The 13,023-nt window shown below is 40.5% G+C and overlaps 1 protein-coding gene and 1 long non-coding RNA gene across 2 annotated transcripts; both read left to right on the top strand.

The window, feature by feature from the left end:
• Positions 1-1,901: 1,901 nt before the first annotated feature.
• On the top strand, positions 1,902-3,433 carry LOC102302788. Its single transcript, XR_006055342.1, has 4 exons — positions 1,902-1,982; positions 2,162-2,942; positions 3,107-3,189; positions 3,280-3,433. It is a non-coding gene; the product is annotated as an uncharacterized LOC102302788 (long non-coding RNA).
• Positions 3,434-4,101: 668 nt separating this feature from the next.
• LOC102304919 (OX-2 membrane glycoprotein) lies at positions 4,102-12,497 on the top strand (the record flags this gene model as incomplete). Its single annotated transcript, XM_014339636.2, is given in 7 exon segments — positions 4,102-4,275; positions 5,906-5,988; positions 6,111-6,240; positions 7,617-7,940; positions 8,739-9,068; positions 11,772-12,056; positions 12,396-12,497. Coding segments are annotated over 5 exon segments (1,111 nt in total), but the record flags the coding sequence as incomplete, so codon positions are not given.
• Between the last annotated feature and the right edge of the window lie 526 nt (positions 12,498-13,023).

The raw sequence follows: 13,023 nt of genomic DNA, 5'->3' as shown, positions 1-13,023 counted from the left end.
CACCATCAACTGATAGAATATGAGGTTTATACAGGTCACTTATAACTTACAAGGGACCAAATGGCAATTAACAAACATATAGCACTCACCTTACACTTCATTGTCATTATGCTCTCAAAGACAACCAAGACTGAGGGAAGGCAAACTCAGTAGGAAAATAACGTCACTACAAAATACTCCATTATGGTAAAGAGTTTATCAAATGAATGAGTAGCACTGCAAAGGTGACTGTGCAGAAAGGATGTATGCACATCATGTATTATTTTGAATTTACCCCCTATGTAGGCACTTGTGTCTTGCGGGGTTATTGACTCAGAGGATGTCCCCGCAGAGATGCCTTCAGCCACAGGGCACCCACTGTTTTGGCTGAGGGCCAACTGCTCAGCCTCTGTGAGTGGTGGTGGTGGAGGACCCCCACCTGTTTTTCGGGCCTCCGATTTTTTTCTGTTGGCTATAACGGGCCACATTTGAGCATACAGAGTAAGAAAATATGTACTTGTAATGTGCTCAGATAATTTCAATAAGTGCTTACAGAAAGAAAATTAATGTAGCCTCTAACTGCAATTGATTTACATAGGACAAACAGACCAAGCACTATGGCTCATAATACAATTACACCTCACCTGTTTGGACTATATTTTTATATTTCATTTTTACTTGCTGCCAGGCACGTTTGGGGCCTGTTGGGTTGCACCTGCGCTCACATCACATCACAAAATAAAATGTATAAAATAACAAATAAAATAACATATGATAAAATAACGTGTTAAATGGGTGGAAATCCCTAGATCAATGTTTAACTTAACACTCACGCATTGACTCTGTTGGCTATGTTTTGCCATGCATGCTCCCTTTCTTTTGCAGCTGAGGCTGTGTTACTTTTTTCCGCGGGATTTGCATGTTATCGGCATATGCTGCCATCAGAATTTCGGCCTCAAGCGCTGTTGACTCGCTTAATCTGTGCTCTGCTTATCAGGGCTTTATGTATCCTCGTCCGCGCGCTTCACTTGGGGTTAAAGCAACTCCGCGTTGACTGAACTAATTGTTATCAGCCTTTCTGAAACCGAATATTCCGAGTTGGACAGTTCGGGGTTACTCAACCCTGAGTATCGTTTTTCACTCTGAGTTTTCTAAACCGGCTTCCTGAAATAGGGCCCTGAACATGAAGGGAGAGCACGCAGGGGATTTGACAAGGTATGAATACAGACGACGCGACGAGGAACAGAGGCAAACACACACTATAAGTACACAGAGAGACACTGGGAAATCACACACAGGTGGGAGACACAGCTGGACCTGATTAACCTGATTAACCTGACGAGACAGGGGAACACTAACACCAGGGACCAATAGAGGGAGCACAAACCCAAAACCCAGTATCTAAAATCCCAAAACACAAACCATCCCAAAACAGCCCAAGAATAATAAAGAGAATAATAACAATAAAGAACACAAACACAAAGTTACCGAGTCATGGTCGCAGGACCATGACAGTCTCGTTTGGTGCCAGCTCATATAGTTCGGTACGCTTGGGATGTTAAATCTTCAGGGATGAATATTTAGAGGTGGTGTAACTTAATGCATTTTGTTTAAAAAAAAGTGGGCAATTTGTATGCTTGTTGTATGGCTTGTTGTATGTAGTATGTTTTTTTTTTTAAACAGTGTGAAACAGACAGAGGTATACCATGAAGTTGCTCGTCACTTCTTTTGTGGTGTGACACCCTACATTTTATTCTCAGGAAGCCAAACTAGCTTTGCAAAAGTAAGTAAAAAGCAGGACGTTTTGTTGCTTTTAGTGATTTTAAGTGCTTTTTCTGCATTGGCTTTGAGCGTGGGAGTAAATGTGGTCACATTTGCTCAAAATAAAACTTTTCCATTTTTTTTTTTTCGCACTCAGGAATCTGCAGTTCAGCTACTTGCAGCAATGATGCGACAGAATGTGCTTGTATATCTGCTTTTTGTCTACGGAGTCCTTCCAGCAGGTAAGAAGCCGGTTCAGCAGTAACTGATGTTCACATTAGAGGTACAACAGGTGAAACGTGTTTGCTTTTGTCTATCAATCTTTGAAAAGAAAAGAAAAGCTGAGGGAGGTGGCATCTGTTTCTTTCACTCAGTTTAAGTTTGTTGCATGAAATTCTTACTGTTCATTTCCTCGATGCAGCTCTAACAGCAGTGATACAAACACAGCAGACTGTGCTGGCAGCTGTGGGAGAAGATGCTGAACTGAGCTGTCAGCTCTTGGAGACTAAAGACATCCTTCAGGTTGCATGGCAGAAAAGTTCAAATGATGTGGAGACAAATGTTGCCACCTACAACAAGTACTTTGGTCAGAGAGTGAATGACGGCTTCACAGATAAAGTTAAGTTTAAATATATTGGACTACAGAACTCATCGTAGTCATCAGGAATGTGACATAGGAAGATGAAGCCTTCTATCACTGCCTGTTTAACACTTATCCTGAAGGCTCCTTCACAGGTAAACCCTGCCACCAAGTTTATGGTGAGAACTTTTACCTTCTTTAACCAACAACAAGTGCCTCAAGGAGGACATAAATGTGTAGGCAGCTTGTGTGTTTGTAAGAGCATGTTGATAATATTTCCTGATCCTTCACAGAGCTGCATGAACCTGTTGTTGATGTCAGAGAGTCAAACTCTACTGAAGAGTAGGTTGTTTCCTGTTCAGCCACTGGTCGACCTGCTCCCACTGTAACACTCAGTGTCTCACAACAAGACCTCAACTTCTCACAGTACAACACTGTCAGTGTGTCCAACACCAACGCTACATTCACTGTCACCACTACAGCTCTGCTCTCAGGTTCACGTAACAACAGCACGCAGGTGGAATGTGCAGCACGAGTGCTCTCTGCTCCTCACAGAGAGAAACGATGGTGATGATTCTTGAGGTCCAACAGGTGCATGGTGGGAATGACGATAATGATGATGGTAAGATGGTAAAGGAAGGTACCTTTTTCAAAGTCATTATATATATTAGGGTTTGTCACTACTCTGTAATCCTCATGTCTAAAATTCTAGATTTTAAATTAAGTCTAATATTTCCTGATTTCTTTCAAGTGTTTTATGTCACATTTCCATTTGTTTTCTTCCAGATTTTACTTGGATCATTGTGTTGGGTGCAGTGATCTGCGTTTGTGTTGTTGCTGTTGTCACTATTCTTACAAACAGGAAAAAGGTAAGTCTTTTAAATGCTATCTGAATTAATCTAACACCTTTGCTACTGTAGCCTAACTCTTTGGTTTGACTCCTTTGTTTTGTCCTGCAGCTGCTCTAAAATATATGATGTGATTCAATCCGCAATCAAAAACACATATGGCTAAGATACCTTTGTCATATTGTTATTAGAAACCCTGATGCTCTCAAGTTTTTTTACTATATCTGAAACCTATTGGCTGTCTTCTGTATTTTTCTAGCAGACAGCTGATCATTGTATACTTAACATACAGTACTTAACAAAATGCATTTAATCAAACTGAATCAGAAGGTCTGATTGTGTCTAATGTGTTCTGAAGCTTTGAGAGTTTGTAATTAAATTTAATTGTCTGGATGCATGTTTGTAGCTGTGTGTCTTTATTTTTTTGTCTGTGTGTTTATTTTTTGTAATTTTTGTTAATACAATTTTCACATTGATTTTTATTTTATTTTCATGTTTTCTGTTCATCAAATAAATCATTTTATATAACTGCTTCCACTTTGTCCATGTAATTGTTTTCACCTTCATATTTACTTCTGCTTTCGGTTACATTTAAAAGATGTATATAATGTAACAAAGGTTTAGGCCACTAAAAAAACAAAAAACAGGTTTGGGGTCATGACCTTTTTCAGAATAATCTAAAATCCAAATTCAACAAAGAACAGAAAAAAGGTTTATAATAACTCATAAATATTTTTAATTTTCCCTTTATTAAAAAAGACGACTTAGTCTACTTGAATAAACACTTTAAATAAAATAAATTAAGGTTATTTTTGAGCTTCTTTGTGGCAGATTAGCTCTAATAACGAATGGTTGAACCTGTGCAGTTGATTTCTTGAACTGCAGTTGCGCCATTCGGCCTCTGGGGGTCTCTGTTTGTTCATCTTTCCCTTCCTCAGAGGGTCGTTTGCAAAGTTCATGGGCTGAAAAAACGCAGAAGGAAACAACACGCTGGAGTATTGGTTTAATGTACGAGCTGTGGATTATACTTTTCCAGTTTCACCTCACCTGACGCACAGGGCGAACGCCGGGTCCCATTTGTCTTTGCGGATTAAACTCTGTCAGCAGGTATTTGTTTATTTTTATTTTTTTCCTTGTAAATTCTGAACAGTTTTAAGTAAGCACGTGCGGAAGGACTGAAATATTTTTAAAGGTTAACGCTTGCATGCTTTGCATTTGTTTCTTTGAGCGTTTAAATTGAACCCACCTGCTGCCAAATTCTTCACAGCATCTCTAACTTTGACCTTAACCTTCATAGCGAATGACTGTGATCGACTTAAAATGACTTGGATTAATATAAACTCAAACTTTATCACACTTTTCCTGTTTTGCACCTGTGACTAAAGTATTTTAAAGGATTGATATTTACTTAGATATGCTTACTGATATTTACTGTGCATTTTTCATGCATTGCACTAATCTGTCCCTATTATTTTATACTATAGTATTATATAGTATATTATTAAGTACAGTGATTTTCTCATGAAAAGAGAATTCGTTTTGTTATTTGAAAAATAAAAATGTGATAACTTTGTTTTTAAATGTGGGGGAAATTATCTTTGTGTGTGTGTTGTTGTTGTTGTTGTTGTTGTTGTTGTTGTTGTTTTATTTATTTATTTATTTATTTATTTTAGAAATCTGTTCAAGATGTGTTCAGTCTGTCTCCTGAGGGTGGATTTTGGTTGGCACCCAGGTTTCACTTCCTCACTTGTTGATCTTGAAATGTTGTTGTCAGTCAACTTCTAGCTCCCTCGCTGTCTCTTCCATTGATGACTTGCCTTGGATGTGAAGAAAATTAGGCTGGACTTTCACAATAAAAGCCTACATCTGTTTGGCCTTGTTGACTGAGTCTCCCAGCCTACTGTGAGACATCAGTATGGCTTTATAGTGGAAAAGTGATTTAACTGTTGCCCAACAGGAGCAGGCAGCTTGTTTGAAGCCAGATGGCTGACAGTGTAAATGGTGCAAAATAATGCCCGTAAAAGCTGTGAGGTCTGGACGTGGTCTGTCTTGTGGTTTAGGCAGGTTTCTCTTTACCAGTAAGTCCACTTCACCTGACTCAGAGCAAGTTTAATCAAAAGTCACTTTGTGCCAAATTCCTCCAGCCTTTTTCTCCAGGATGCGGAGAGCTGATGCAAGCCAAGTACAATTCACAAGTAAAGCCACAGTGGTGACTTTCTATTGTCTCTGTGAAACAATGAGAGCAGAGCTATGCCAGAGTATGATGTTTACAGCTTACTCACTGCTGGGCTCGGCTGGTGATTGCACACCATCTGCTTTGCATGTCCTTGTGCATGCTGTGCTCACCTTAATGACTCCCTCCAACCTCCATCTTCAGCATCCGGCCACTGTAATTCCTTTGTGGTTGCAGGTATCGATGTCGAAACCTCAGGGCTTGATGTTGTCTATACATGTAAGAGGTGTGCTTGTGTTGCGTTGCCAGATAATTATGGGCTCACCGGAGTGAGCGCATGCTGTTGATTAAGATATAAAACCCCCTATTAGACCCCAGGTAATGTTCCTTGAATCAGCATCTGTTGTTGTTGATGCTTACAAATCGCCATAGAAGCAACTTTTAAAGGAAACTAACCGTGGGATGCACAGATGTCCAAAAGAAAAAAGAATACTAAAGAAAAAGTTTAATTTCTTATGATGCTGACGTCTTTGCTAATGTCCTCCTCTGGCTTTTCCATTACAGCTGACAGCTTCCCAAGAACATGCAGGATCTACAGTTCTGACCAGCAGCGGCTCAACAAGTAGAGCACTGGACAGCTGACAGGGGTATGATTTTTAGGAATATTATTTCCTTTTTTCTTTGTCCTGTTTATTTAGCCAGAACCTTGAGGTTTCCCCGCTGCGATTAAGGTTGTGGTCAAACTCCCTGACTGCGTTTGTGTGTGCAGCTGCAGTCTGGATGTAAGATTGGGTCAGCGCTTGAGTCGGTTACCCTGCTTCAGTGTGCGATGTGTGGGTCCTCTATCCCGCTGCGTCTGCTGCTCTGGATCGTAGGAGCAGCTGTCTCTACGACGCAAGGTATTCCAGATACGTGTGCGTGTTTAATTTTTGAGTTTCTTCTTTTTTTCTGTGTTTTTGCAAAATGATTATAGCCTCCTTTTTTACATGATGATTACACTTGCTGCTATAACCAAAGTTTCACAATGGCCTAGGCTGTTTTCAGAGCAGACTGTTAGCTTACAAACCGTAGGCATGAGATTGCAAAAGTCAGAAAGAGAAAACTCTAACTTTAGTGAGTTCATTTTTGTTTAATGGTGAGCTTGGTTTTGCATGGAATTGCCTCTGCAAGAAAGTAACTGCATATGTCCTGGTTTGTCTTCATATTACTCTTGCTCTATATCATAACTGTAATTATTTTTTATTTTTAAGAGTTAAAAAAAATGCAATTATCTAAGATTGAAGCAGTTGTGCCCAACCTGTTTGACTTCTGTTTCGTGTCGCTGATGTGATTATTTCTACATACCTTACTAGACTCATTAGTTCGATGCATAATTGCACAATATTTTTGCACAGCAGCAAATGTGTTTATCAAAAGCTGTTTATAAAAAATGGAATTAGCCATCGTGTCATCACCAGTTGGTTGTGGATTTTATTCTAGGACTTTTACCCATTGCTGTTTTATTTTTTTAACCACATCTGACAAGTTAGAAGCCGAGCACAATGCACTGTCATACAATAGCAATGAGGAACCCCCCACACCACGGAAGACAGTAATTGATAGTCTACCCTACTAGCTTACTCTAAGTGGGACCAGAATTTAATAAATGAGTTCCACAATGTGTCAAATAACACTTGAAACTAGGGATCTGGTTGGTTTATTGGCGTGCTTCAATAAACCAACCACAAAGTCTGTACTGACATATCAGTAAAATTTGAAAAACCCTAAAGAAAATTTAGGGAACCCTATTTTTTTTAGGGTTCAGAATAAAGATTTTAAATTATATTCTAATTTTATTCCATCTAGTCATAGAGTTCAGGAATCTGATCTGGAGGTCCCCTCCTCCTTCTACTAGTGATGTGTTATGAGTATGTCCTGGGTAAACCCAGGACACATTGGTGAGATTATGTCTCTTGGCTAGCCTGGAAACACCTCTGTATTACCCCACGTGATCTAAAAATGGATGGATGGAATTTTGTATTTTTGTGTAAACTTCATTGTAGGTTCTCCATTACCTGGGCATTAAAAAGGCCAATCAGACCACTTTTAGTCAACCATAAAAAAAATTTTCCAGAAAAAAACAAGTCCAGATGCCCCCTTTTCAAGCCCTCACAACTTTGTAATGCAATAGGGTTTTGTTTTTAAATTCAGTGTTACTCTTACTTCCCCACATAATTACCAGTGAAAAAGTCTTTAGAGTTACAGGAGCTGACTCTGTGTTTGTGCCTTACGTCAGGTAAGGTTTTAGCTCCCGCTAATCTGACCGCAGAGGCAGGTCGTCCCTTACTGCTCGGCTGCAACATCACTACGGAGCCAGGTGATATGGTCTACCAAGTGCGCTGGCTCAACAAGCACCACAAGCTCATTCTGGCGTACGAACAGGGAGCGTCGCCCCACATCAGTCACCAAGACCAAAATGTGCAGCTCACTGTCTCTCATCACAACGCTAGCTACATAACCTTCACGAAAGTGCAGGCTGCTGACAGCGGCTGCTACCACTGCATCTTTGATGTTTACCCCAAGGGCACGCAACAAGGCTTGGCGTGCTTCAATATCATCGGTGAGAGTAAATCTTACAAATATGTCTAAAATGAGCTTTAACCTCAGAGCCGTTTTTAGGAATGTTCCCATTCTGTCATGTCTGTGGAAGTGACTGAACTTTGAGTTTCTTTTAGGTGTTTAAGCTCTCATCTGAGAAGCTTCTTCAGTTCTAAAACCAAATGATGGAGAGTCTCAGGTATTTAAACCCTAGTGGGACTTGTTCTCCTGGAACTGAAGAAGCTTCTTGATTGAGAGATAAAACCTCTTCACTAGCCTCCAAGCTCCTTAGACCCATTCTGCAATAATATCCTTACTGGTGGTTCTCATAACATCCCCTTGATTCTGTTTTCTTAAAAACAACAGTCTTCGGTCTGCATTTTTCAAGGTAGCAGCTCCAACTGACATTTGAACTTTTGTGCCTTTATGATAAAGTCAAAGCCTCTTTTGCAACTGTGTTTATTTGTGGAAGTCACATTGCACAGTATAAGCTTTGTTTTGCCTGAGGGCAGCAAAATCCTGTAAAACCGGAAGTAGCAGGTTAAAGTCTGAACTCTCAGATCAGCAGGAGCAGGAGAGCCCACCCAGGCTGCTAACCTTAGTGCTTTCTGTTGTTACTGCTAAATGTGCTCATACATTATTCTTATTTAAAGACCATCTCTTCTACCCTAAAAGCTGCATGGAGTTAATGAATATCAGTGTAGACAGCTACTTTTCCATACTAGATGACTATAAAACACTTTGGAGCAACTCCTGTTATTTTAAAATCTGCTGTATAAATAAAAATGACTTGATTTGGCTACAATTTTCTGTGTACCAGGAAAAGTGCATTTCGATGGCAATAAGACGGCCATAAGTGGAAAGCCGACCACCCTTTCATGCTGGTACAGCCTCCCTGGCAGGGTCCGACAGGTCTTGTGGAGGAAGACAGCCGAGCAGGGTGACACCACCACTGTTGGCTCCGTTGCTGAAGGCAACCATTACAAAATAGAGGAACAGTTCAAGGGTCAGGTCAGCCTGAGCCGAACTCTGGGACACACTGAGCTGACGATAAAGGCTGTCCGAACGGAGGACGAGGCCTGCTACACCTGTGAGTTCCACACGTACCCAGATGGCACCCGGGCCGCCACCACATGCCTCTCTGTTTATGGTGAGATCTTATTTTTTTGTTTACTTGGTTGTTTTGTTTTTTACTGTATTTGGTCCTTGGAAATTGTTCCCTATTAGGTGATGAATTCTATGTTATCCAAAGTCTGTCATTACATATAGCTGACAAAGTTGTCATGACATTTAGTCATTAGCAACTCAGTAGCCATATTTAATCAGCGCCTCTATATATGGCTAATCTCCAAAACCCCAGCTTTGAATATACTCTTCAAAGTTAAACTACAACCCTCCTCGCTCGAATTGAGACAAGCAAGGATCATACACTGGATGATTGCTCAGGCGCTATTTCAGGCAGGCAGTAGCCATGATAAGTAGTCATGGTAGCTTATCTTATTACCATGCCATGTCAGCTGATACCCTTCTACACATCTTATTGGTAAATCTCATATAGAGCCCCCAATTTAAGTTGCCTTAGCTTGGCAACAGCTGCTACCCACCTGCAAGCCACTTTGCAACCCATATCTCCCACAGAGCCTACTTTCATGCTGTGAGTGTCGTACCTATTATATGTGTTGGCCCTTGCTGCTGCTCTCCCAGCCTCCAGTTTTCCATATATACACATAAAACGATTGGGAGATCCCACAACAGAGCAACGGCAATCTTCTCATTGAAATACACAAAAATCTCTGTCTGTTAGTTTCTTTGACCACCAACTTGTCCTTCAGAATTAAGAGTTGAGGAACCAAATTTGTCACACAGGTATATCTGAGACCCCTGATTGTTCTTATCTATCTCATATATTGTGGCATAATCATGTTGCCGTGCAACTACCTAGCAACAAGCTAAAATTGCATGTTTTTGTTGTTTTGTTTTTTTTGCCTTGTTGCATCTATAGCACCTTGTGAAATTATCCTTTTGCTATTTCGCACTAACATATCAATTATACCCACAAATCCTGAAAGATCTAGCAATGTGGGTTTTTTTTCTTTTTTGTGTTTAGACACATAGAACAGCTTACAGGTACAAACAATACTGGAGCATGAGCATTTGCTAGCAAATATAAACTAGAGCAGATTAAAAAAAACAATTTTCTTTTAGCTTTAGTTGTATTAGGAGGCACACCTACAATTTTCATTTTATAATGGGAACACTTAATAATAATAATAATAATAATGATAATAATGATGAAGATGATGATAAGACTATTTCTGGACATCTGGAAATGACTAATGTGAGCTGTTTCCAGGAAATGTCAGATAAATATTTCGCTGGGTGTTGACATGGAAAAGTGTTTCCATCCTTTCCATCAATCTGTGCCCATTGTTAGTGTCATTTAGAATAAAAATAATATGTTGGAAAAAAATTTAAATGGCATGGGAACTTGAACTGACCAAACTGATCATTCCAGTTCAATGAGTAGCGCTATTGTTAATTTCCCACGCGGAACATGGATCTCTGAAAGTAAAACATATTATTAATATTACCAATCCTGTATTTGTTTACAGGAACATTTATACAGTATGGGTTAGTGTCACATGCTAGAAAGTTAAACTAGTTTTCTTCCCTAAACCTGCTCCTAACTTTAACCCAGAACATGATACACAAAAGAGGAAAAACAAGGTGTGGCTGTAAAGTTCGGGCTAAATACACTGGTGCTGGCGCCTTTCTATGGTCTCTGCCTTATCTTTCACCCTCTCGGAAAAGGGTCTTGACATGTACCACAATGAGAATATACTGAGGGCTGAGAGGAAATGTGTACTAGTGTATGTGTGTGTGGATCCTGTATATAGCTCAGGAAAAGGAAAAGCAGTGTGTAAACAAACCACAGGCAGCTCAAAGGTGAGAGGTACTGGAGAGGGTCATTAACTACTGTTCTGATCTCTTTTTCCCCTCAGTGAGAGAGAGTTGCTTAGACCACTATTACACTTTTACACATGAATTATACTTCTGCATCAGATCTACTCAGTAACTTATGCCAGAACCAGAGTCCCATTTTAATTGTATGCTGTGAGCTTCCACGTAACCTGGCCTGCGCCTCCTGAGAAGTGTAACTGCATTGGATCAGTGTATACCACAACTTGACTTGAATGGTGTGCAAGATTGTGGTGTAGAGAAAAAAAGGAGTTTTGGGTTAAAACGTCAGTTGGGACATAGATTTCCATCAGAAGACTAAATGTAGCTCTAGTGATCATGAGCAAAAGTTCCAGGAGTGAGAGTAGTTGCTGATCTTCCTCTGTGAGTGCGTGTGTGGGTGCTTTTGGAGTGATAATGAGAGAGGGGTGTCACAGAGGGGAAAGTGGTGATTAATGTGGGATCAAGCCCAGGGGATGAGTGGTTTACTGTTTCCCTAGACACAAAGCCTAGTGTGTGTTTGTGTGTGTGCGTATGTTGCTTTCCTAACAGGCTTTGCTTTTGTCTGAACTGTTGGAAGCAGACACCAGATCCAGACACACACATAAACACACACACAGTCAGTAAAAGCTGCTCTGGCTCTGTTCTCCGTCTGGCTTTTGTTTCCAGGCCTGTCGGAGGACGACTTGTGTCACTGTGTCGTCGGGGCAGAAAGATTGACAGGCGATGTTGTCTGTTTGTCCATCTTCATTAGGAAGGCAGATGAGCAAATCTTTGTTTTCTGTGGTGTAACTAAAAGAATACCAAAAAAGAGTAACACAGAATGAAAAAATGACCTAAGAAAAATTGCAAAATAAACTTCAAGCAGCCATTAACTCAGTCTGTCTCTCTACAGTTTTACCCAAACCAGAGGTGAGCCAGGTGACCTCACCTTCAGGGATCACTGAGGCCAACTGCACGGCCAAGTCCCGGCCTGCAGCGGAGATCATGTGGAACGTCGGCAGTGACAACCAAACCCTAGGCCCACCATTTTCGTCGGCCTACGAACAAGGCGACGGTACAACAATAGTGACGAGCACGCTACTCTTCCAGTCTGGGCTGTTCAGCGACCTGTCCATCAAGTGCATCGTGCACCACCCGGGTTTGAATAAACCCCTGTTGATGTCCCTCAACACAAACAGTGAGGACCTCCTGAATGATGTCTTGTCCTGTCACACATTATAGCAAATATAATATGCCATAATGTGTAAAAGCTCCTTTACTAGGAACAGGAGCTTTTGTTGACAAATGTGAATTCTCTGCTATTTTAGTGCTGGGTAATTATGGCTGCTTTGATGGGGTCCCGAATCCTGTAATGCCACATAGTACGGGAAGGATTATTTTTAGTACAGAGAACCTTTCTTGTCTTACCACATCACCTAACATGTTTATTCCAGATGTCATACATAATATATATCCTACTTTTAGACATCATCTGTGTTTTGGAGGAAATGTGAGCTTGTGTGTTTGTGTGCCACAGTGGGTCCAGCCATGGTTATCCTCATCTCTGTGTGCGGTGTGGCAGCGGTCCTCCTCTTGTGCTTGTGTGTGTGTCTCTGCAAGTGCTTCATCTGTACGGATGGTGAGTCTAAAATCTAAGCTTTTTTTTTTTTTAAAAAAAGCTTCACATTTGCATTTCTTAAATAGCATTCAGTTACTGGAGTGCTAGGATTTAGCTTGACGCAACAAGGCCAGCTTTGCCGTTTAGTGGTGTCAAAAGGCATTTCAGAAATGCAGTGAGTGTAGTTTTTGCAATAATAAATTACAGCCTGTCATCAAACATAGACTAACTTCTGTTACGAGACCATATGAAGATTTCCCTTATATGGTTGGCACTCTCAATCCTAGTAGCTCCAGAAAACATGGCTGAAGAAAGTCCATAAGAAGCCCTTTGAGGTATTCCCTCAAAGTTCAGCAAAACAGTTATTCTGGGAAGCCTTTATGAGGAACCATGTAATTATATATGTCAAGCAGAAGAAATTACCAGACTTTTTTTTGTTGTTGTTGTTTTTTTTTTTATTATTAAATTCTGCTTTACTTAAGGTTTTCTAGGCTTTCCTTTATCACAGGATGTCCATGATGTGAGAAAAACCCTCAGTGCATATGCA

The sequence above is a fragment of the Haplochromis burtoni genome, unplaced genomic scaffold, assembly GCF_018398535.1.
Source record: "Haplochromis burtoni strain Fernald_Lab_line unplaced genomic scaffold, NCSU_Asbu1 Contig_295, whole genome shotgun sequence".
Lineage (NCBI taxonomy): Eukaryota > Metazoa > Chordata > Actinopteri > Cichliformes > Cichlidae > Haplochromis > Haplochromis burtoni.
The sequence above is the reverse complement of the archived record's forward strand: the minus strand, read 5'-3'. Positions and strand labels throughout refer to the sequence as shown.